This window comes from Heteronotia binoei, chromosome 13 (genome assembly GCF_032191835.1).
Source record: "Heteronotia binoei isolate CCM8104 ecotype False Entrance Well chromosome 13, APGP_CSIRO_Hbin_v1, whole genome shotgun sequence".
Classification (NCBI taxonomy): Eukaryota; Metazoa; Chordata; class Lepidosauria; order Squamata; family Gekkonidae; genus Heteronotia; species Heteronotia binoei.
Window position 1 is genome coordinate 26058172 of NC_083235.1, and position 24441 is coordinate 26082612.

At 46.9% G+C, this 24441-nt stretch overlaps 1 protein-coding gene across 4 annotated transcripts in view; it reads left to right on the forward strand.

Moving 5' to 3' along the window:
* MARS1 (methionyl-tRNA synthetase 1) overlaps positions 1 to 24441 on the forward strand; it is a 43405-nt gene that overhangs the window by 16648 nt on the left and 2316 nt on the right. For 2 of the 4 annotated variants that reach the window (XM_060253315.1, XM_060253317.1), the window contains exons 9-20: positions 2386 to 2589; positions 4733 to 4934; positions 6110 to 6184; positions 6277 to 6447; positions 7869 to 7964; positions 9132 to 9249; positions 10117 to 10330; positions 13396 to 13527; positions 15299 to 15403; positions 16602 to 16785; positions 20955 to 21026; positions 23201 to 23227. In XM_060253315.1, coding sequence (XP_060109298.1) covers positions 2386 to 2589; positions 4733 to 4934; positions 6110 to 6184; positions 6277 to 6447; positions 7869 to 7964; positions 9132 to 9249; positions 10117 to 10330; positions 13396 to 13527; positions 15299 to 15403; positions 16602 to 16785; positions 20955 to 21026; positions 23201 to 23227 — 1600 coding nt within the window. The remainder of the gene's footprint in view (positions 1 to 2385; positions 2590 to 4732; positions 4935 to 6109; positions 6185 to 6276; positions 6448 to 7868; positions 7965 to 9131; positions 9250 to 10116; positions 10331 to 13395; positions 13528 to 15298; positions 15404 to 16601; positions 16786 to 20954; positions 21027 to 23200; positions 23228 to 24441) is intronic. The other 2 variants (XM_060253316.1, XM_060253318.1) reach the window with 1 other exon arrangement.

Here is a 24441-nt window from a genome sequence, read left to right on the forward strand (position 1 = left end):
CAGGAGCACAGTGCAGATTGTTTTGGGCTCTGCTATGCTTTCTTAGTTATGCTCGTGTCTCTCCTTGGCAGGCTGTACCCAGCAGTTGTTGGGGTCCAGGAGGGAGGGCTGACTTGGTAATGATAAACAGCAGATTTATTCTGCCTTGTTGAGCATTAAACATTTAGGATGTTCTGACTCTTCCAGGGGTGCCCTTCTGCTTGTGATTGCTGGAGCAGCTGAGGCTTTGAGCGGCTCTTTCAGCTCTCTAGGTTAGCAAGCGAATCAGAAGAGGGATTTTTTTTTTAACTTAATGCTTGCAGAATTCCAGTGTGTGCGAAGGGGGATAGATATGTTCAACAAAAAAAAAAAGGAAAGGTCCCCTGTGCAAGCACCAGTCGTTTCCGACTCTGGGGTGACGTTGCTTTTACAACGTTTTCACAGCAGATTTTTTACGAGGTGGTTTGCCATTGCCTTCCCCAGGCATCTACACTTTCCCCCAAGCAAGCTGGGTATTCATTTTACCGACCTCGGAAGGATGGAAGGCTGAGTCAACCTTGGGCCGGCTACCTGAACCAGCTTTCTCTGGGATCAAACTCAGGTCGTGAGCAGAGTTCAGATCACAGTACTGCTGCTTTTCCACTCTGCACCATGGGCCTCTCTTAAATTTTGCAACTTAGGTTTTACATTAGCCTGGATGTAATTCACTGCCACAGTGGTGGCAGCTACAAGTACAGACAGCTTCAAGAGGGGATAGGATAAGCATATGGAGCAGGGGTCCATCAGTGGTTATTAGCCATGAGGTACAGATGGAACTCTACGTCTGGGGCAAGTGATGCTCTGTATTCTTGGTGCTCAGGAGGCAACAGTGGGAGGGCTTTTGGGGTTCTGGTCTCTGTGTGACCCAGAGTGTTGACTTGATCCAACATGGCTTCTCTTCTGTTCTTAATTAGGTGATTGTACAAAGGTGCCTTATACTGAGTTAGGCCATTGTGGCCATTGTTAGGCCATTCGTTTATCTCCATATTGTTTGCTCGTTATTGGTAGGTTCCCATTGTGGTGCCCATAGGTACCATGATGCCTGCAATTTGCAAACACCTATCCTGGTGCCTGCCAAGTGTTTTGAGAAAGTGGGCAGAGCCAGATGCGGCTTTTGCCCAGCAGAGCTTCTGATTGTTCGCTGGAGATCTGATTGGCTGTGCAGATTTTTTTTTTAAGTTACCACAACAGCAGCTGCCACCCCAGCACAGGGATCTTCACTGTGTGACTGAAGGTAAGCTGTATGCAAGAAAATATTTTGAAAGAATGTGTTCTTTCAGGCAGAAAGAAAAGAAGAGGGGAAAAAACTTAACTCAAAAAGAACCAAAAAGGTTAAACAGCACTTCTGCCTGCAAAGCTGAAACGATTGTTAGGGTTATTATGCATGACCTCACTCTCAGTTGGGTCCACCTTTTGTGGCAGCCATTTTGTGGCTGCTCCCACCATCCGGTGTCAGAATTCTAAAGGTGCCCACAGGCTCAAAAACATTGGAGACCCGTGCTCCAAGGTCTCAGAGAGTGAGAGGGGAGTCTTCCTCAGCACTTACTGTTGGAAATCCTTTAAATGGAGATGCTGATAACGTATACTGAGTGGCCTGAAGGTGGCTCAAACATAAAATGCTACCAAGGCACGGGGCCAGCCCTGCCGCTAGGCAAACTAGGCAATTGCTGAGGGTGCTGGCCTTCTGAGGGTACTGAATTGGGTGCCCCCATGTGATTCAGTGACATTATCAGTGCAGGGGGGGCATGAGAAATTAGCCTTGCCTAAGGTGTCAGACAGTTTAGGGCCACAATAAAACATCCATTGAAGAGATGGCCTTCCAGAACAACATTCAATATTGCTAAAACCCCAAGAGCCTGACTAATATGTGGCTTATAAAGTACTGTGCTGTCCGATCAGTTGGCAGAAAGCCATTGATCAGAACTGCTTTGAGTGTGGCCTAAAGCTTCTCTGATAAACTGTTCTGGTGGGTCAAGACCAATGTTCCCTCTAAGCTGTGGAGTCTTATGAACAAAAATTCCACTTTGTGAACGACTGGCATTAAAGTTGTGAGCTACTGCATAAATTAGTTTGTTCTGGGGTCATTTTTCCTGAGCTAAGACAAAAACGTTTGAGCTGGAGGCTAAAAAACTGTGAGTTAGCTCACACTAACTCAGCTTAGAGGGAACGCTGGTCAGGACAATGACGGAGATGCTCTATGACCAAGCTACAGAGGCCTTTAAAGTTTTCTCGCTCAGGAGCTGTGAAGGGAAGCACAACCGGTACGTTGGTTCCTCTCCATGGCTCAAGCAACTCTTCCAGTCCTCGCTGGTAGCCACGAGAGCACTGCCCCGTTTTGCTTAAAGCACTCTGCTGTTTCTTTTCCAGGTACAGCCGGTTGCGCAACTGGAACACGCTGTACTTGTGCGGTACTGATGAATACGGCACTGCCACAGAGACAAAGGCCATGGAGGAGGGGATTAGCCCCCAGCAGATCTGTGACAAGTACCACGTCATCCACGCCCAGATCTACCAGTGGTTCAACATCTCCTTTGACTATTTTGGACGCACCACGACGCCCCATCAGACCACGTCAGTAAACTGCTAGTCGGAAGCATGCTAACTTAGGGAAAAGAGAGCTGCGAAATGCTCCCCCCAACACCCAACTTCCCCTGCTTTTCTGATTCTTATGTCATCTTAGCCTTAGACAGGGGTGGAATTCTAGCAGGAACTCCTTTGCATATTAAGTCACACACCCCTGATGTAGCCAATCCTCCAAGAGCCTTGTAAGCTCTTGGAGGATTTGCTACTTCAGGGGTGTGTGGCCTAATATGCAAAGGAGCTCCTGCTAGAATTCCACCCCTGGCCTTAGAGCAGCAGTAAGGCTGGCAGTTGTGCCCATTTTACAGATGGATGGAAAGACTGAGTGACTTGTCCCACCTCCCATGGTCACAGACACTTTGAACACCTCTCTTCAAGTCCCTGTGATTGTACTAAAGGCAAGATAGATAGAATTCTTATTAGGATTGGGTTTAGTGTAGGCTTCTACACACCCATTCTTTTTGCTGATTGTGATGACTTACAACCTTCTTCATGCAGTTTCAGAGGGCAGCCATGTTGGTCTGCAGTAGAACGGTTAGATTTGTCTCTGGTAGCACTTTAGAGACCAACACGATTTTGGGGTATGAACTTTTTGAGAATTAAAGCTCCAGATAATTAATAATTATTCTATGGCCTTGTGTGTAATATAGCCAGGAGATCCTAAGACTGTCTAGCTGTCAAGAGTCATTAACATTATGCACCACTAGGTGGTGAGCTAACCTTATTTTGGGGCGGAGAGAGCTCTGAAAGAGCTGCGACTGACCCAAGGTCACCCAGCTGGCTTCATATGGAGGAGAATGGAATCAAACCTAGTTCTCCAGATTAGAGTCCGTTGTTCTTAAAACACTACACCGTGGTGGCTTTCAGAGTTAAAGCTCCATAACTTCTATGAGGTAAGGGCCATTGCCCACCCATTGGTCCACATCAGGTCTGCCTGCGCTGTCCAGACTGCAGTGTGCCATTCAGGTTGAAGTGGGAGAAACTGGTGCCTTTCGGGTGCCTCCAGTAAGTGAGCCAAGCTGTACAGTACAAGGGTGAACAGCATGCAACCAAGCCAGTATGATTTGTGCCCAGCTGTAGATCTTGGAAAGCTCATACCCCAGAAAATCTTGCTGGTCTCTGAGGTGCTACTGAATTCAATTTCTATCTGTTTTTGTATTATGGGAGAAAATTGCCCAGGTGTCTCGTTCTGACCCCTTTTATGAGGCAAGGCCCGTGCCCACCCATCAACCCACATCAGGTCCTCCTGTGCTGTCCAGGCTGCAACATGCCATTGGGGTTGAGGTGGGAGAAAGTGGCACCTGCAGATGGCTCCAGTAAGTGAGCCAAGCCATGCAGTACAAGGCTGAACAGTTTAGAACACCATTGACAGCTGAGCTGTCAGTCCTAACCTAGATAACCCAGGCAAGACTGATCTTGTCAGATTTCAGAAGCTAAGCAGGGCTGACCATGGATGGGAGACCTCCAAGGAATACCAGGGTCAAGATGCAGAGGCTGGCAGCAAGCCACCTCTCTGAACATCCTTGCCTCCCAGCCTCACTAGGGGGTCACCAGATGCACACGGATACACAAATACTCACACACACAAAAAAGACAGTCGAGCCTTGGAATCAGCACTCTGAGCTGATGTTGTCACTGGTGTGGCTGCTGGACCCATGTCTGCATGTGGTTGTGATCAGTGTTCCCTCTAAGCTGAGTTAGTGTGAGCTAGCTCACAGATTTTTAGCATCCAGCTCACACATTTTTGTCTTAGCTCAGGAAAAATGGCTGCAGAGCAAACTAATTTATGCATCCGCTCACAACTTTAATGCCAGTAGCTCACAAAGTAGAATTTTTGCTCACGAGGCTCTGCAGCTTAGAGGGAACTTTGGTTGTGATGTAGGAGAACTCTGGCTTCTTGTTCTGGAGACACAGCCTGCTTTAAACCTCAAATGTTACTCATACTGCAGCTGTATGAAAAGGACATATTGGAGAGCCAGGATTCCTTGGCAGTGCAGTGCAAAGCAAGCCACGATCTCCTTCCAGCACAGCATTCGCTGACAGTCTGCCAAGTTCTCTTTGTCGTGAGGGCTTGTGAGGAGGAAGGGCTGTGAGACTGTGGAGACCGAGCATCTCTCTGCTTCTCCTGTCTTAGGATAGCCCAGGACATCTTCCATCGGCTGCTGGAGCACAACTACCTGCTGACAGAGACGGTGGACCAGCTCAAGTGTGAGCACTGTGACCGGTTCCTGGCTGACCGCTTCGTGGAAGGCGTCTGCCCGTTCTGCAACTACGAGGAAGCCCGCGGGGACCAGTGTGACAAATGTGGGAAATTAATCAATGCCACTGAACTGAAGGTACTACTGTCTTTGCAGCTGTGGAAACTCGTGTCTCTAGTATGTTTTCCCATCTTTTGAGCGTACTAAATTTGTTAGGCTTTAAGATGCTGCTGGGCTCCTGTTTTAATCTTGCATTCGTTATGTCCTCCAGAATAGCAGTGAGCCCCAGAATGTTACCAAAACATATTGCATTAGATCTCCCCCCTCTTGGTGATGGAAGATGGTGGCCCTGTGGAGTTTTCAGGGCAAGAAGTATTTAGGGCTTCGGCATCAACTGCCTGTGTAGCAAAAGCCTGAACCTCCCTGGTGGTCTCTCATCCAAGCACTAACCAGGCCTGACCCTGCTTAGCTTCTGAGATCTGATGGGATAGGGCTTACTTGGGCCATCTGTGTTGGGGCTGCTATCTTACCAACTGCAAATACCTATGTGGCCCTGGCTATCCTGTCTCATCAGAGCTCAGAGATTAAGCAGGGTCGGCCCTGGTTAGTACTTGGATGGGAGACCACAAGAAAGTCTGGAGTTGCTACACAGAGGCAGGCAATGGCAAAGCAATTTCTGAATGTCTCTTCCCTTAAAAACCTGACAGGGCTGCCATAAGCCGGCTGTGATTGGAGGGCGCTTGACACGTGCATGTGTTAGCTCACCCTGCCACCTGTAACACCCAGCTTACGTTGCTTTTCTCCTCAATGAGGACCCAAAGCCACTTACAACATTGTTCTCCCCTCCCCTCTTTTATGCTAACATTACTCAGAATTGGTGCAATACTTGAATTGTGTACACCATTTATATCGTTTGTACTCCCACCTTTCTCCCCACAGTGGGGACCCAGAGTGTTCTCCTCTCCTCCTGCTTATCTTCACCACAACCCTGCGAGGTAGGATAGGGCTGAGAGCGTATGGCCAGCCCAGAGTCTCACCCAGTGAGCTTCCATGGCAGAGTGAGGATTTGAACCTGGCTCTCCCAGATCCTAGGGTGTGTTCACACTACGCTGAATAATGTGTTTCACAACTAGATTTTTGCTATTCTTATGCAGTAAAAATCTAGTGGCAAAATGCATCATTTAGTGTAGTGTGACCACACCCAAAGTCTCTCTAGCCACAACACCACACATTCTGAAGTGCTTCGTGTATGTTTCTCAGTGTTTGAGCTGTGCATGCACCATGATCTTTCCTTCTCTGTCCCCTTCCATCAGAAACCCCTGTGCAAAGTCTGTCAGAGGACTCCGGTGGTGAAGCCCTCCCGGCACCTCTTCCTGGACCTGCCCAGGGTGAGTCTGTGTGGTGTGAATGAGACCGATCACCAGCTCTGTACCCCTGCCACTTGGTACCTCATTCACCCTTTGGTCTCCCTGTCCCCCAGCTCGAAGACCGCCTGGAGAAGTGGCTGGCTTTGTCCCAGTCCACTGGGGACTGGACCCCCAATGCCAGGTTCATCAGCCGCGCCTGGATCCGTGATGGCCTCAAGCCGCGTTGTATCACACGTGACCTGAAGTGGGGCACGCCAGTCCCGCTGGATGGGTTCCGTGACAAGGTGAGTTGGGAGGGGGAGCTGAGATAATTGAAAATAACCGAGGGGCAGCATATGCAGAAGGGAATGAGTGGGAAGGATTCTACTACGACTCTTGCTAACAAATTCCTCTTTCCATTGCATCCCATTCTCCTACTCAGGTGTTATGAGTAATGTTTTGTCATAAAGTGTGCATTCCTGGACATATGAACATATGAAGCTGCCTTATACTGAATCAGACCTTCGGTCCATCAAAGTCACTATTGTCTACTCAAACTGGCAGTGGCTCTCCAGGGTCTCAAGCTAAGGTTTTTCAGGCCTATTTGCCTGGACTCTTTTAGTTGGAAATGCCGGGGATTGAACCTGGTAGATGCTCTACCAAGCAGATGCTCTACCACTGAGCCACCGTCCCTCCCTGACATACTGGGCCACATGCTGTCCTTTTAGACCAGCGGTCCCAAACACGATGTTCATGAGTGCCAACACTTATCCTGGCACCTGCAAAGTTTTTTTTATGAAGTGGGTGGGGCTTTTGCCCAGCAAGGCTTCTGATTGGCCACTGGAGATTGGATGGGCTGTTCAGATTGGGGGGGATCTTTGCTTTGGCGGCAGCTGCCACCACTGCACAAGGATCTTCACTGGGTGACTGAAGGGAAGCGGCAGCAGGCATTTAATGACTATGCAAATCATGCTGTGTCAAAATTCCAGAGTTGCCCACACACATGAAAAGGTTGGGGACTCTTGCTTTAGACAGTCTCAGAGGGTTACAATATGTCAGAGCCAGTGTTCCCTCTAAGCTGAGTTAGCGTAAACTAGCTCACAAATTTTAGCCTCCAGCTTACATGTTTTTGTCTTAGCTCAGGAAGGATGACCCCAGAGCTCAATAATTGATGCAGTAGCTCACAACTTTCAGTAGCTCACAAAGTAGAATTTTTGCTCACAAGACTCTGCAGCTTAGAGGGAACATTGGTCAGAGCGACGTAGTAGTTAAGTTGTTGGACTGGCTCAGTCGGATGAGTTTTGCTTGCCCAGGCTTGCAGTCAAGGCTTAAACCACAACCTTAGAGTCCGTCCTGGAAACCTGTGATGTGATTCCAGAGGTGATCACAGAAATGCAAAGGAGGAGTATATAATCTGCGTGTCCTTGTACATAATGCTTTGATTTCACCCTTGAAGAGTTACAAGCAGACTCTTGGTGTTTAGGGAGGCTTCTAGCTGGCCTCAAGTCATGGACAGTCCTGCTTTAGAAACCAACCACAAGCCTTGCCTTCTTAGAATAAGGATTGTGACTTTGCACGGGGGAGGTGCCACCCAATTTTGTTTTAGGCCAGACGTTGAGCAGGAGATACATAGTGGATGTGTTTGTGTAACAGATGGTGTGGCCCCTCCGATTTGTGCAACCGGCTTCCTGTCTGCAGCTATGCAACTTCCTCTTTCTCTCCATAGGTATTCTACGTCTGGTTTGATGCTCCCATTGGCTATCTGTCCATCACAGCCAACTACACCGACCAATGGGAGAAGTGGTGGAAGAATCCCAATCAGGTGAGAAGCTTGTTAATCTTGGGCACGTGCGGAAGAAGAGGCTAAGAGAGCCCTTGTAAAATAGTAACTTTATGTGGAAGTTGTCTAATAGCTTCCTGTTTGGGGAATCCTGGCAAGCCTTCCTTTTCTAACTGGTGCCTTCGCTCCTGATTGATGCTCATGGCATCCTTGAGGAATCAGACCACAGACTGCCCTCCTGCTTCAGACCATTCTCAGAGGCACTTCCATCATGGATTTATTATGAAGAATAGTTTTTAAATTGTAATTACCAGGGCTTTTTTTTTTGTAGAAAAAGCCCAGCAGGAGCTCATTTGCATAATTTTATATATTATGGTTTTAATAATTCTTTAATGTTTTATTTTAATACTGTTTTATAATTGGTTATTGTATTTTATGGTGTTAATTTGCTGTTAGCCGCCCTGAGCCTGTTCACGGGGAGGGCAGGATACAAATGGAAATAAAATAAAAAAATAAATGAAATTCATAAATAAATATCACCATTGCTTCACACAGAGCTATTTTTGGAGGAAAAGCCCAGCAGGAACTTATTTGCATATTAGGCCACGCCTCCTGATGCCAAGCCAGTCGAAACAGCGTTCCTCCTCAAAAAAAGCCCTGACTCCACTCAGTGTCTAAAATAACTCTGTACAGGGCTTCAGTAAATCTCACAGAGCTGGAAAGTTCCTTCAAACATTCTTTTAGGCAGGGCTTTTTTAATAGAAAAAGCCCAGCAGGAGCTCATTTGCATATTAGGCCACTCCCCCTGATGTCACCATTGTTTCACATAGGGCTTGTTTTGTAGGAGAAGCCCAGCAGGGACTCATTTGAATATTAGACCATACCCCTGACACCAAGCCAGCCGGAACTGCGTTTCTGCTCAATAAAAGCCCTGGTAATCACAACAATTGGTTTTAAAATAGGCCACCATTTGGGGCACCACAGGCAGAAGCAGCGGGCAGAAAAAGGGCCCTGCCTCCCAGAAAGAAAGAGACAGAGCCCACCAGCCCCACGTTGCATGGGGCTCAGGCAGACTGAGGGGGTGCCTTTGGTATGGCGGGGGCAAGTCAGCCCGCTAGTAGTTGTGATGGTGGCATGGACGCTGTACCTCTGGTTGCAAGGAAGAAGCATGTCTTTGCATAGCTCAAGCCATTCTGTATTTCTCTGCAGGTTGATCTTTACAACTTCATGGCAAAGGACAACGTCCCTTTCCACAGTGTCGTGTTCCCTTGTTCATTGCTCGGTACAGAGGAAAACTATACCTTGGTCAGCCACCTCATTGCAACAGGTACAGCCATGGGAAGCGACCTTGATCCCCCCCTGTCTCTGCCATTTGTTTCTTGCCCAAAATCTAGTGGGCTGAAACCAAGCTGCAAGTCAGGTGGGCATAGGATTGCCACAGTCCAAGTGGCCCTTGGAGATCACAGAATCACAGAGTTGGAAAGGGCCATACAGGCCATCTAGTCCAATCCCTGCTCAATTTAGGATCAGAATAGAGCATTCCTGACAAGTGTTTGTCTCGTCACTGCTTAAAGACTGCCAATGAGGGGGAGCCAACAACCTCCTTCTGTAGCTGATTTGACTGTTGAACAACTTTTACTGTAAAAAAGGTTTTTCCTAATACCCAGCTGGTTCCTTCCCACCCTTAATTTAAACCCATATTGAGAGCCCTCTCCTCTGCTGCCAACAGGAAGAGCTCTCTGCTGTCCTCTGAGTGACAGCCCTTCAAATACTTAAAGAGAGCAATCTTGTCCCCCAACCCCCTGAACATTCCCAAGTCCCTCAGCCTTTCCTCATAAGGTTTGGCCTCCAGATCTGCTGTTAACAGTTGATCTCCAGATGACCATGATCAGTTCCCCTGAAGAAAAAGGCTGCTTTGGAGGGTGGATGCTATAGCATTGTACCCGACTGAGGTCCCTCCCCTCCCCAAAACCCACCCTCCCCAGGCTCCACCCTCCCAAATCTCCAGATATTTCCCAATCCAGAGCTGGCAGCTCTAGCTGGGTGCTTCCTGTAAAGCTATACAAAATAAAGCTATACAAAATGTCAGTGGGTTCAGGTAATATTTTTAGCAATGAAGGAGCCTTGATGAGGCTGTGGAGGTGAAATAGAAAGACCCTCTCAGATCTCTTCCAACCTGCTATTCTCCTCACAGAATATTTGAATTACGAGGACGGCAAATTCTCCAAGAGTCGTGGAGTCGGGGTCTTTGGGGACATGGCCAAGGACACAGGCATCCCCGCAGACATCTGGCGCTTCTATCTTCTCTTTGTTCGGCCAGAGAGCCAGGACAGCGCCTTCTCTTGGAACGATCTCATGCTGAAAAACAATTCGGAGCTGCTCAACAACTTGGGCAATTTTGTCAACAGGTAATGGTCTGTGAGAAAGACAAAGTGAGCGTGTGCAGGCTTTTCAGTCCATAATAAGAGAAGAGTACAGCAACTTGACAGCAAGTTGTTTTTTTGAAGAAACGGGGAAACAAACAGGGCTCTTTTATAGAAACCTGGGCAGCCTGTTCACCCAGCCCACCAGGTGACTTTTCTGGTGGATTTGTTTTTGATTAATATATAATAGTCTTCTAAATCACACACTACAAACAAACAAACATCTTCAGTTTTCTGTTCCAAAGCTTTTCCTTTTTTTTTCTTATGCATTCTCTATTTAAAGTTTCAAAAAGTAATAAATGGAGTCCATTATTTCATAGTGAAAATTGTCAGTTTATATCTTGAATATTCCCCACTCGCTGTGTGTGTGTGTTTTGAGACAGCAGCAGTTCCTCAGCGGAAGTAACCATTAATATATGGGACTTTCTTCCATTTTCAGTATCTCTCTGGTTAATTTGCACAATGGCTTTGGGGAAAGAGTTGACACGAGTGGGACAAATGGCTTTTGCAAACTCTTTGAAGCAGTGAGTTGGACCTTGCAGGGTACTGGTAGGAGCAGGTTTTACCTGTCTTTCTCTTCTTCCAGCAGCCTCATGTGAGCTCCAGAAAGGCAGCTTTGGAGGGGTTGGGGGATTGACATGGACAAAAAGCTACCCTATGCAGTTGATTGCAGTAAGGAGGGGAAAGCAAGCCAGATCATTGCTGATGTCACGTTCTCAGGGTGCAGGCAGGCAGGAGTCCAAAGCCAGTCCAAGGTCAAAGTCCAGGAAGTCAAGCAGGAGCCAAGTCACCAAAGCAGAATCACAAACTGGAATCAGAAGTCAATGTCCAAAAGCCAAAAGGTCAGGGTGCCAAGAAAATCAAGCAGGTCAGGATCAGGAAGGAGCCTGGATGCAAGCCAGAGAATAGACTTGTTGCTTCCACAAGGTTACTAGGTCCTGGGTGGGAGCTATATCGGAGTCTCAATCAGCCTGCTCCCTGGGTGGCAGTGACTCTGCTAGAACTCAGGGCTGAGAGATCTGAAGCATTGGCGTGCTTCATGTCTTTGCTCTGAAAGTTCTTTCCGGAGCCTGCTTTGAACTCTTGAGATGGGAGGAGGAGAGCTTGGAGGAGATTGATCGTCAATAGCTGACACTGGTGCCTGGAGAGTGATTGATGGGCCAGCTGCTTTTTGTTCAGCTGAGGAACTGGCTGGCAACTCTTCCAGGTCTGTTAACCCTTCCAGCTCCTCCTCGTCAGGGCTCATGACAGCTGATGTAATAGGTGGAGAGGTCCTGTTGCCCACTTCCTCCTCCTCACTGCAGCTGTGTATGTTGTATAACTTCTTGTCAAAGCACAATTCTTAGCATTGCCTTCTTGGCCTTCATGTGGTGGTGCTAAGGGAAGGGGGAAAAGATCTGCCCCCATAAGTGCCTACTGCTGGCTGTTCACAGGTTGTAACTCTGTGACTGATTTCGCACTAACCTTTGTCCGCGGCAGGCTTCCCTTTTTCTCCAGAGCAAGCTTAGCGATTTGCACAAGCTGCTCTGCGCCGCCATTTTTCGTCACTGCAACCCCTGATTTGACATGAGGCAACGTAGACGTGAAAAAACAGGTTTACATTGCTGCACATCAAATCGGGGGTTGCCACGACAACAAATGGCGGCACGCAGCAGCTTGTGCAAAATTGCTAAGCTTGCTCTGGAGAAAACGGGACGCCTGCCGCGGAGCAAGTTAGTGCGAAATCGATCTGTGTTTGTTGCAGACAGATTTAGTAAACAAAGCAAGAATTTTTGTGTCCTTCAGCTAAGAGCTTTTCGTGAGTGTTCGGGAAAAAGCCCTTTCTGAATACAGTGTAGACCACAACCAAGACCCACACAATATCAACTTCTCAAAAATTGCTTCCATGCGGCTGGATTTCTGTGTCGCACTGATCATGTATGCAAACGGCAGTCTTGCCGTTCAGCTTTGGCAATTTTCACCATGGGTTGGCTCCAAATGTTCTTTTTTGCAGGTATAATGGCATTTATGCCAGTGGAATGGGGCTTCTGTTTGACAAAGAAAGGAAGGCAGTTTGTGGACTTGCACACACACTCACTCTGCAGATTCCCACTCACTTCTCATTCTGTTCATGAGGGTCCCTGAGCCCCAGGACATATGAACATACGAAGCTGCCTTATACTGAATCAGACCCTCGGTCCATCAAAGTCAGTATTGTCTGCTCAGACTGGCAGTGACTCTCCAGGGTCTGAAGCTGAGATTTTTTGTGCCTACTTGCCTGGACCCTTTTTAGTTGGAGATGCCGGGGATTGAACCTGGGACCTTTTGCTTACCAAGCAGATGCTCTACCGCTGTGCCACCATCCCTCCCCAAGGAAAAGTTTGTGGGGCAAGGTATCAGCAGGCACAGCAAGAGCAGGGAGATAAAGTCCCTTTCTGCAAGCACCTTTCCATTTGCAGTACTTCCCTTGGCACCTGTCGCATCAACCATCACCAGTGGTCTGACCTAGCCTCAGATCGCAAAGCATGGAGGCACACCATCCACCAGGCTGTCTCTTCCTTTGAGAACGCACGCATAGCTGGTCTTGAGGACAAAAGGAGATTGAGGAAGAATCGCACTGTTACAGCACCAACCCTAAATCAGACTTTTCCCTGCAGCCACTGTGGCCGGACCTGCCTGTCCCGCATTGGTCTTGTCAGCCACCAGCGAGCCTGCAGCAGACGTGGACTATTGCACCCTTCTTAAATCTTCGTTCGCGAAGCCAAGCCGAGAGAGACTTCCAATCCATCATTATGACTTGGGCATTGCATCCGTTATGAGTCAAAAGTAAAGATCCTGCCACACAGCCAACTTTTCCCCAGAAGTTATTGCATTAAAACAGTGCAGGGATTACACCGGTGGGCTGGTTTGGAATCTGTGCTACTTTGATTGTCAGAAATACAATGGGACATATCAGACAGGCCTTTTGTGAATAAGATTGCTATACCGAAATGTTTTTTGAGTTCAGCAGGATTGTAAAATGGGTTAATTCTTCATGCATGTTGCTCATCTTGTCTTTTCCCCTCTCTTAGAGCTGGGTCGTTTGTGTGCAAGTTCTTCGGAGGACGTGTTCCTGACATGGAGCTGAACCAGGACGACAAGCGTTTGCTGGCTCACATCACTCTGGAACTGCGGCAGTACAATCAGTTGTTGGAGAAGGTTCGGTACGTCTTCAGGGCTATCAGCGCATGGCAATTTCTAATGCTTTGTGCCACCTCTGGTTTAGCCAGAACTGGAAGAAAGTTGTAAGCTGCTTTCTGGTCCCCATAATGGAAAAAAGTGGGGTATAAATAAATGAAATAAATAGATTCTAGAGCAGGGGTGGCCAAACTGGCAACATGTGGCTCTTTCACGCACATTGTGTGGCTCTCGGAGCCCCCACCGCCCATCAGCTGGCTTGGAGAAGGCATTTAAAGTTAAAGTTACTTTCTTTTCACCTCTCCATCTACCTTCCTTCCTTCCCTCCCTCAGGAATCTGATGTTTATTCTGTGTGGCTCTTACATTAAGCAAGGTTGGCCACCTGTGTAGTAGAGGGTGCTGTCCAAGCACAAGCAGTAGCTATATGATGTACTAGAGGGAACACCCCTGACTTGGATGGCCCAGCTAGTGTGATCTCAGAAGCTAAGCAGTGTCAGCCCTGGTTAGTACTTGGATGGGAGACCACCAAAGAAGTCCAGGGTTTCTCTGCAGAGGCTGGCAATGGCAAATCATCGCCATTAATGGCTTGCCTTGAAAACCCACCGTGGTCACCCTGTGTCTGGTGCAACTTGACAGAGCTTCCGCTCAAAGGCAAGAGAACTCTCAGCATGTGTGGCCACCCCGGGGGCAGGAGATGCTGAGCAGTAAAGATCAGTTGAGCTATGCAAACATACCCCCCTCCCCAGTCACCATTACACGAATGCAACATGTGATGTTCTCTTTCTTCCAAGCAATCTTTAACCCTTATCAAAGATTTCAGGTTTTCACAGCTGGTAACATCAACATTAGGGTTCTACAAACCCTAATAATCTTTAACCCTGTTATATTCAGTGTTTGTGGGGGGTGGGGGGAAGCTCTGTTAAGAACAGCAAATCATATCCCTATCCAGCATTTAGAGGAGGAAAGGGCAATTGTGCCAGAGCTTATGATAAAGATTAAGCTATGAAAAAGCCAGGTTCAAATCCCCTGCTCTGCCATGGAAACTTCCTGGATGACCTTAAGCCCATGACATATGCTCAGTTCTCACCTGCCTCATAGGGAGGTTGTTGTGAGGACAAACCAGAGGAAGGGAGCATTGTGTCAGCTGCCTTGGGTCTGTATTGGGGAGAAAGGTGGCTAAACTCATTTTTCATTTCCTTAAGAACGTTCATTATCATTGTTTGAAAACTTTTATCTGGACTCGTTCCTCCCAGCGCCATTTTCTCTAAGGAGAACTACTACAACTTGTCTTCTGATTCAGACGCTGACCTTGTTGGTTTTCTGTTTGGGGGATTTCTAACCACCTTTTTTCCCTTTAGTTCTTCCCATCACAGACCTTGATCAGTGCATGCAAAGTTATGCCTTAGTTTCAGTGCAATTGTATATTATCCAAAGCGAGTATCAGGAGAGAGAGGAGAGTGCGGCCAACTGGAAGTTCTGCCGCCACGCCTCTCAGGGAGAAAGGTGGAAGGAGGTATAAATAAAGTAAAATAAAAATAAAGAGATACATAGAGGGCTGGGTATGTCTCAGTACTCCATAGAACCTTTCTAGTCTGCCTACCCTGTTGTCTGAGAAAAACTCAGCCTGGCCGGTTTTCCTGTCTAAATCTAGTTAATGGTGGGTTCACCATGGATGGATCAGAGGAAGGGTTATTTAGAAGCCTGCAGCGCATGACCCTTCTGCATGCATAGTATAGAGATGGACTTCATTTTATCTCTGTTGGCTTCTTACCACTTTTCCCCTTCCCATCCGGCAGGATCCGTGATGCCCTGCGCAGCATCCTGAGCATCTCTCGCCATGGCAACCAGTATCTCCAGGTCAACGAACCTTGGAAATGCATCAAGGGCAATGATGCAGACAGGTGAGGTGGTGCCTGAGAAAAACGCATTATATTGCATTGGTTCATATTGAGTTGAACTAAGCCTCTTTTGAACACACGAAGCTGCCTTATACTGAATCAGACTATCAATCCATCAGGGTCAGTATTGTCTACTCCAGGGGTGTCAGACATGCTGCCCAGAGGCTGAATCAGGCCCCCGACCAACTGGCTGTCATCTGCTTCCTTCTCCCCATCTCTTGCTTCCTTCTGTATCATAGCTTGCTTTGCCAGGCTTGCTCAGTTGTACAGGAACTACACAGCAAAACCTCTGTGTTCTCCATTGACTGAGGCTCCTCCCTTGGGGAGGAAGGGGGGAGGGAGAGCTTGCTTTTTCCAGGCTCTCTCAATCACACAGCAGAGCTATTGAGTCAAGCTCTATTCCTTCTATTGGCTGAACCTTCTCCCCCTCCTGGTCCCCTGGGGGAAGGAAGGAAGGAGCCAGAGCTTCCTTTGTCTAGTTCCCTCAATCCCACAAGAGAGATTCAAAAAAGCACATTTAGGACCAACGAGTGCTAATGTTTTAAACATGTTTTATTTAAAAAAAAAATCTTTGTGTTTGTCTATGTCCTTTATAAAGTTTATATCCCCACTACCTGGTGTTACATTTTATGATGCACGTGGCCCAGCCTGACAAGGATTCATTTATGTCAGATCCAGCCCTCATAACAAATGTGTTTGACACCCCTGGATAGGCAGCAGCTCTCCTGGGTCTCAGGCTGAGGTCTTTCTCATCATCTGGTATTTGATCCTTAGAACTGCAGTTGTTGGGGATTGAACTTGGGACGTCCTGTGTGCAAAGGAGATGCTCTACCATCCGAGCTGTGGTCCCTCCACTTCCCAATTAGATCCTTCAGTTTGAAAAACCATTCCCATGTCTTTCCCAAAGTCCAGCATCTCCCTTTCCTATGCCCTTCTGTACATTTTAGGCTAGGAAGGCCTGAGACAAGCTGAGCCAGAGAGAAGACATTTAACTTGAAACTAGAGTCCTGGAGAACCAGAGGCCAGGAGGAGCCTGCAAAATGATGTGCAGTTTTATTGTTTCATGATCAAACACACTGGCAGAGGCTTCAGGGGCTGAGCTGCAGGACTGTGCTGCCTTTGGAGATGCTCTTGTTAACAAGCAGCAGGGTTCTTTCCTCTCACTGTCCTGTAGCTGACCAGGATTCTTTTACCTTCCCAGGAAGCGGGCAGGCACTGTGATAGGTGTGGCCGTCAACATCGCCGCCCTGCTGTCAGTCATGGTTCAGCCATACATGCCCAGTGTGAGCGCTGCAATCCAAGGGCAGTTGTGCATTCCTGCTGATCACAACGTTGTGACCAATGACTTCGTCTGCACCTTGCCAGCTGGGCACCAGATTGGCACGGTAGGTGCTACGGGGCAGAGGCTTGAAGGCTGAAGCAAAGGCCTAACTCTTGCAAGCAGCATGAGGACATAAAGGGCAGCCTTGCAGGATCAAACCATTGCTTCATCTTTTAGTGTCCTCTTTCACACAGTGGCCAAACATGTGCTTCTGGGAGGTCTTTGATTAGACTATGGAGAACAAGAACTTTGTTGTTGCCCACCAACAACTGGTAACTCTTCACCCAAAGAGTGATTAACACATGGAATTCACTGCCACAGGAGGTGATGCAGCTAGTAGCATAGATGGCTTCAAGAGGGGATTGGATAAACATATGGAGCAAAGGTCCAACAGTAGCTATTAGCCATAGGCAGGGCTTTTTTTGCAGAACTCATTTTGCATATTAGGCCATACCCCCTGACATCACCATTGTTTCACACTGGGTTGTTTTGCAGAAAAAGCCCAGCAGGAATTCATTTGCATATTAGGCCACACACCCTGACACCAGGCCAGCCGGAAGTGCATTCCTGTGCATTCCTGCTCCAAAAAAAATAAATAAAGCGAGCCCTGGCTACAGGATATAGATGGAACTCTCTGTCTGGGGCAGTGATGCTCCGTATGCTTGGTGCTGGTGGCACCTGTTTTTTTGGCCACTGTGACAGAGTGTTGGACTGGATGGGCCATTGGCCTGATCCAACATGGCTTCTTTTATGTTCTTATGGTACTCAAAAGGTTACTGCCATTGAACATAGAGGTTTCCATGCCTTTGGCCCTATCCAGTGTGGTGTAGTACTGGTTACAGTGCTGGACTAGGATTTGGAAATCCCCACTTTGCCATGGAAGCTCGCTGGGTGACCTTGGGCCAGTCATGTATTCCCAGCTTAACCTACCTGTCACACCAGCAGGGGATCAGGAAGGGCCTCTACCGGCTGCCACCACTCTGTTAAGGGTCTGTTTGGGAGGGCCCAAAGCACCCACCCAACCACCCCTGTCTTCCTTATTAACTAAACACCTTCTATCCGTGACTGAAGAGACGTGAGGACCCAGGCAGTGTAACAACAACAGGTTTATTATAAGTGCTCAAGAAGAAACAAGTGGGTTGTAAAAACTTTTTAGCAACAGTGAATATGGAAATAACAACAGTAAAGATTGGTACAAAGAAATAAAAGCCCTGTTGCATCTAACTAGATGTTCCTTTTTTCTAATACCAAGAGACTCACCATCCTTGGGTGAGGGCACCCTCCTGCTGCAGCCTGTCTCCAGCTCAGCAAACCCAGAGAGAACAACCTCCTTCTCTAGCCAGGCCTATTTATTCTTTCCGCCCAGGTCCCACCCATCTGGGCAAGTTTTCCCTCCAATACTGCTGCCCACACAATCAGAGGGACAGAATGGATCCTGGGAAATGTAGGTCCCATAGCTACTCGGATACAGGCTTCCCTGGAGCCTGTAGTCCTCACTAGGCCTAGGATCATGACACTACCTCACAAGTTCTTGTGAGGATAAAATGGAGAAGGGAGTCTTGTGTTCCAGTTTGGGTTCCCATTTGGGAGAAAAGTTGGGCATAAATGAAATAATCTCCATGAGTCTCTTTAATGCTCTCTTAAAGATGTCTGAACGAGCAGATTACATCCTATGGCAATGTCCCACAAGCTAATTACTCATCGAGTGAAGGCGTATTGTTTTTCCCCTGTCCTGAAGCATCGCTGTGTTCCCCCAAGTTCTGATTCTACATGACAGGAGAGAAAGTGTTCTCCCCTTTTCTTCCTCATTTTTCCTGCTCCATGCCCAATTTTTATAAATCTCTTGTCACGTTCTTCACTTTCCACATGCCATTTAGTCATCTCCCACCCCCTGCCAAAACTGAAAAGCTCCAAAGTCTTTGGGAGATAACTGTTACTTGGTTATTTCATTTGAGGTTGCAAGTTGAGGACTACTGTGATGGGGAACAGAGAAATATCCCCACATGTAGAAAACTCATTGTGGAAACTAGGGTTCCCAGCCTCCTGCTGGGGGTGAGTTTTCCCCTAGTTTTGGGGCCTCCAACCTGCCAGCACAGCTGACCGGTGGGGGGAATTCCTGTGCCCAACATGCCCAGCATGGTGATGTCACTCAGAAGTGATGTTGCATCAAGGGTGCTCTAGCAATTTGGGTAAAACTCTATGGTACTATAGAGTTTTTAAACCAGATTGCTAGAGCGCCTCCTGCGTGACGTGCCTGGCTCAATGACATCACTTCTGGGTGACATAATCACACGCATGAGAGACATCCCCTGCCAGGAGCCAGGTCAGACCTGGCAACCCTAGTGGGAAACATAGAATCATAGAATGGGGGACCAAGCTCCATGCTGCAAGACAGGATCCTCTATTTGCTAGCCTTGACTCCTGATCAGCAGATCATGCTTTGGATCCAGTGGAGCATTTCTGGAGACAGAAGGATTTTTGCTCAGAGTGTGACTTTCTTACCTCCCCTCCCTCCCACTGTACCCCAGAATGCCCCCCGCCCCTAAGAGCAGCTTTTCAGAAGGCATTTGTGCTGCAGCAGGAGGGGGGAAATGCAAGAAGTCGCCATCTGCAGCTGAGCTCCATGGGATCCAGTTTATAAGCCAGACCACAACTGGGGAAAGAAACAGAGAGAAAGATTTCAACTTGCTCAAACCATGAGCGATAAAAATGCCCAGTGATTACAAGGTCAATTGCCTTGTTAGGGAGGAATGCCGTCTTCCAACAGAGTCATCAGTCAGGCTTTACATGTGAGCAAGATCCATAGACAGGAGTCCTTCTGACAACAATCTTGGTGCCCAACAGACCATCATTTTAGCCAAGTAGTTCGTGAAGTCCTCAGCTGAATCAGATTTGTGTAAACCAAGGGTGGCCAACCTTGCTTAACATAAGGGCTACATAGAATAAATGTCAGATGTTTGAAAACCACATTAAAGTCAGATGTTTGAAAGCAGGAAGGAAGGCAGGCAAGCAAATAGTTGGGGAGATAGAGAGGTGGAAAGAAAGCAACTTTAACTTTAAATGCACTCTCCAAGCTGCCAATGACTTGGCTTGGAGAAATGATTTAAAGAGAAATGCCTTCTCCAAGCTGACTGATGGGGCAGTGGGGGTTTCGAGAGCCACACATATGTGTGAAAGAGCTACGTGTGACTCCCAAGCCTCCTCCAAGTTTTGATACTACATGATGGCCACCCCTGGTGTAAACAGTTTGCTCCTTTGTTGACAAGGACTTAGTAGTCCAGGAGATGGGGATAGCAGAAGATAGACTTCTCTGCCCCTTCAGTCACCCACCTACTCTCCATTGCTGGTTTCCCACCTCTTAAAGGATACTGCCCAGGCAGTTCCAGAATTACATGTGACTCAGAGGACTAGAATTTTTGAAACAAGAAATGGGCTGAGTGAGCTGAATTTATTAGGATACCCATCACTGAGCCCTGCACTTGCATGGTAAGCATAAGCATATTGAACTCTCTGAGCCCTGTACATACAGAACACTTCGACAAAGTACCCCACAGATCACTCCTTGTGTCTTTTTTTATTTATTTATAACGGTCATAGACCAGCAAACAATTCATAAAGTCCAATTCATAACCAATAAAAGGTGATATAAATATACAATAATTATACACTAAAATATGATACCACCTAAAATATATATAAAATACGAATACAGACTTTAAGACACTGACACTGAAAATGTAAAATTAGTGTTAAAACCAAGGATAAACTAAAAACCCTGTCTAGACCTTTCTGTTTCTTCCCTTAATAAATAAATTATTTATTCACTGCCTAAGCCAGCATTTAAAGCAGTAAAATCATACAAAATTAAAACTGATTGTCCATAAAATACTGTTATAAAACTACAAATATAACAAAACATGGCATTTACAGCCAACAGATGTTTAGCCAAAAGGTGTTTAGCCATTTCATGACTGAATCATTAGAGTTTTCCTTATTCTTGTGGCAAGCCAGCCAAATTTTGCTAATTTGTATGTAACCTCAGGGTTCCTATCGCTAAAAAGATTCTTAAGGAGTTGCAGTGTTTGGCTACTGGTAAAAGGTATGGCCGTGGAAAATGGAAGTACTTCTCGATGATCATTATAAGCTTCACAGTCAAATATGACATGGACTAGAGATTCGACAAAGTACTCAACAGATCACTCCTGTGTCTCTTTTTAAAAAATGTCTTATCAGGTGACACCCCTCTTCCAGAAGCTAGAGAGCGAGCAGATAGAAAACCTGCGGAAGCGCTTTGGTGGCGGCCAGGTAAGGAGGTGCTGCTCAGCTGGTGTGTTGGGCCTCTCAATCTTATTCAGCGGGTGAAGAACTGTTAGGCTTTATGCCGTGTACTCATTGTGCTGTTCCCAAAAGCTCATCTTTCTCCCTTCCCCCTCCAGTTACTGAAATATTTTGTACTTCCATAATCATGTATGAAACAGGAACGGTTTTAGGAGACCGTTAGAGTCAAAAATCTGTATCTGGAAGATCTGCTCTGCATAGTGAAGAGGACTGTTAAGCAAAAGTTCAAACCCCACTAGATGGGTAACTAAAGGCATTTGGCTGCTTTCCCTCCGATTCTCCCTATATATGCCTAGTTTGGTTGGTTTGCTCTATTGATATGCCACTTTCCTCATGGAGACTCAAGGTGGGTTAATATATTACATATAACATAGGTTAATATATCTAACTTGTTGCTCATCTTGTTGAGTTCTGAAAGAACTCGAACTTGTGGATCTTCTGACAAAAATATGTAATCTTTCATTGAAATCTGCCTCTGTTCCTGAGGACTGGAAGGTAGCAAATGTCACCCCCATCTTTAAAAAGGGTTCCAGAGGAGATCCGGAAAACTACAGGCCAGTCAGTCTCACTTCAATACCGGGAAAGTTGGTAGAAACCATTATCAAGGACAGAATGAGTAGGCACATTGATGAACACGAGTTATTGAGGAAGACTCAGCATGGGTTCTGTGAGGGAAGATCTTGCCTCACTACCCTGTTACATTTCTTTGAGGGGGTGAACAAACATGTAGACAAAGGAGACCCGATAGATATTGTTTACCTTGACTTCCAGAAAGCTTTTGATAAAGTTCCTCATCAAAGGCTCCTTAGTAAGCTTGAGAGTCATGGAGTAAAAGGACAGGTCCTCTTGTGGATGAAAAACTGGCTAATTAATAGGAAGCAGAGAGTGAGTATAAATGGGCAGTCTTCGCAGTCGAGGACAGCAAGCAGTGGAGTGCCGCAGGGCTCAGTACTGGGACCCATGCTCTTTAACTTGTTCATAAATGATTTGGAGTTGAGAGTAAGCAGTGAAGTGGCCAAGTTTGCAGATGACACTAAATTGTTCAGGGTGGTGAGAACCAGAGAGGATTGTGAGGAACTCCAAAGGGATCTGTTGAGGCTGGGTGAGTGGGCGTCAACGTGGCAGAGGAGGTTTACTGTGGCCAAGTGCAAAGCAATGCACATTGGAGCCAAGAATCCCAGTTACAAATACAAGTTGATGGGGTGTGAACTGGCAGAGACTGACCAAGAGAGAGATCTTGGGGTCATGATAGATAACTCACTGAAAATGTCAAGACAGTGTGCATTTGCAATAAAAAAGGCCAACGCCATGCTGGGAATGATTAGGAAGGGAATTGAAAAGAAATCAGCCAGTATCATAATGCCCCTGTATAAATCGATGGTGCGGTCTCGTTTGGAATACTGTGTGCAATTCTGGTCACCACACCTCAAAAAGGATATTATAGCATTGGAAAAAGTGCAGAAAAGGGCAACTAGAATGATTAAAGGTTTGGAACACTTTCCCTATGAAGAAAGGTTAAAACGCTTGGGGCTCTTTAGCTTGGAGAAACTTCGACTGCAGGGTGACATGATAGAGGTTTACAAGATTATGCATGGGATGGAGAAGGTAGAGAAAGAAGTACTTTTCTCCCTTTCTCACAATACAAGAACTCGTGGGCATTCAATTAAATTGCTGAGCAGTCGGGTTAGAACGGATAAAAGGAGGTACTTCTTCACCCAAAGGGTGATTAATATGTGGAATTCACTGCCACAGGAAGTGGTGGCGGCTACAAGCATAGCCAACTTCAAGAGGGGGTTAGATAAAAATATGGAGCAGAGGTCCATCAGTGGCTATTAGCCACAGTGTGTATATATATGTGACACAGAGTGTTGGACTGGATGGGCCATTGGCCTGATCTAACATGGCTTCTCTTATGTTCTTATGATCTGTTTGCTGGCCTGTGGGTGGATTCCCACAGGCCAAGCTCTTATCAGGCAACCCAACCTTCTCCTTGGTGTGTGTCTTGTGTGTCTTGGTTTATAGTAGTCTAGGGCCTAGGCTGCTTTCAAAATTCTCTCCTCTGCCGTAGCACCTAACTGCTTTCTCTCTCCTATACCTTGTTCTGTTCCTTGTGGGTCTTGTCCCCTCTTATCTTTGCCCAGCTCGAAGACTTCCTGTTGAAGCCGAAGGTAAAACTTGGCTGTTTCTTGTAAACCTTTCTGATCGTTGTGGGTATGCTCAGGAGGACGGGGGTCTTCCCTCGGGGTCCAGATCAGGGGTTCCCCAACCTTTTGGAACCTGAATGGGCGCCTTTGGAACTCTAACACAGTGTGGTGCGCGCAGGCACAAAATGGCTGCTGCAGGAGGTTAAACCAACTACAAAATGGCTACCGCAGCTTACCTTCAGTCACAGGGAAGATTCTTGTGCTGGGGTGGCAGCTGCTGCCAAAGCAACATTTTTGAAAATCTGCACAGGCAAAGAAGCCTTGCTGAGCAAAAGCCTCACTTTCTATAAACACTTGGTGAGCACCAGAAAAAATGTCAGTGGGTGCCCATGGGTGCCATGTTGGGGACCCTTGATGGCTTTTTTTGTAACAGGAACTCCTTTGCATATTAGGCCACACCCCCTGATATTAGGCCAATCCTCCTGGAGCTTGCAGTAGGCCCTATAAGAAGAGGTCTTGGAGGATTAGCTACATCAGGGTGTGTGGCCTAATATGCAAAGGAGTTCCTGCTACAAAAAAAGCCCTGCATTTTCATTTCTTTCCTCCCCAAAACAGTTATCATAGTTAATAAAGCAGAGGTACATCTAATATCCAAAGACAGGGCACTATTATATTAACTAACAGGGCAGCAATGACCATATTCTGGGGTGTTTTATGCCAATAAAGGCTTGCTATTTGTTATTTGATATGTCAAATCCACAGTCACTTAGGTGCCTCTTGAATGAATGCTGCAGGAAACATACTTAGATATTTATACCCAGGGGGTTTTGTGAGCAGGAATACAGTTCCGGCTGGCTTGGCATCAGGGGGTGTGGCCTAATATGCAAATGAGTTCCTGCTGGGCTTCTTCTACCAAAAAACCCTATTTATATTCCACTTTTCTCCCCAGTGGTTGACCCAAAACGGATTACAGCATCATTCTGTCATCCTCCGTTTTATCCTCACAATAACCCTGTGAGGTAGGTTAGGCAGAGAGAGGGTGATTGCCCTGTGGTAACCCAGTGAGCTTCCATGGTAGTCAGCATTTGATTCTGGGTCCCTCAGATCCTTCTCTGACATTCTGGTCCTTTCTTTGCCTTTTGTAATGTGGCTATACTTTTGACTAGGCGAGCCACAAAGCAGGCCACTGTATGAAGGAGGCACAGCACAGCCTGTCTTGAAGCCATACGCATACTTGG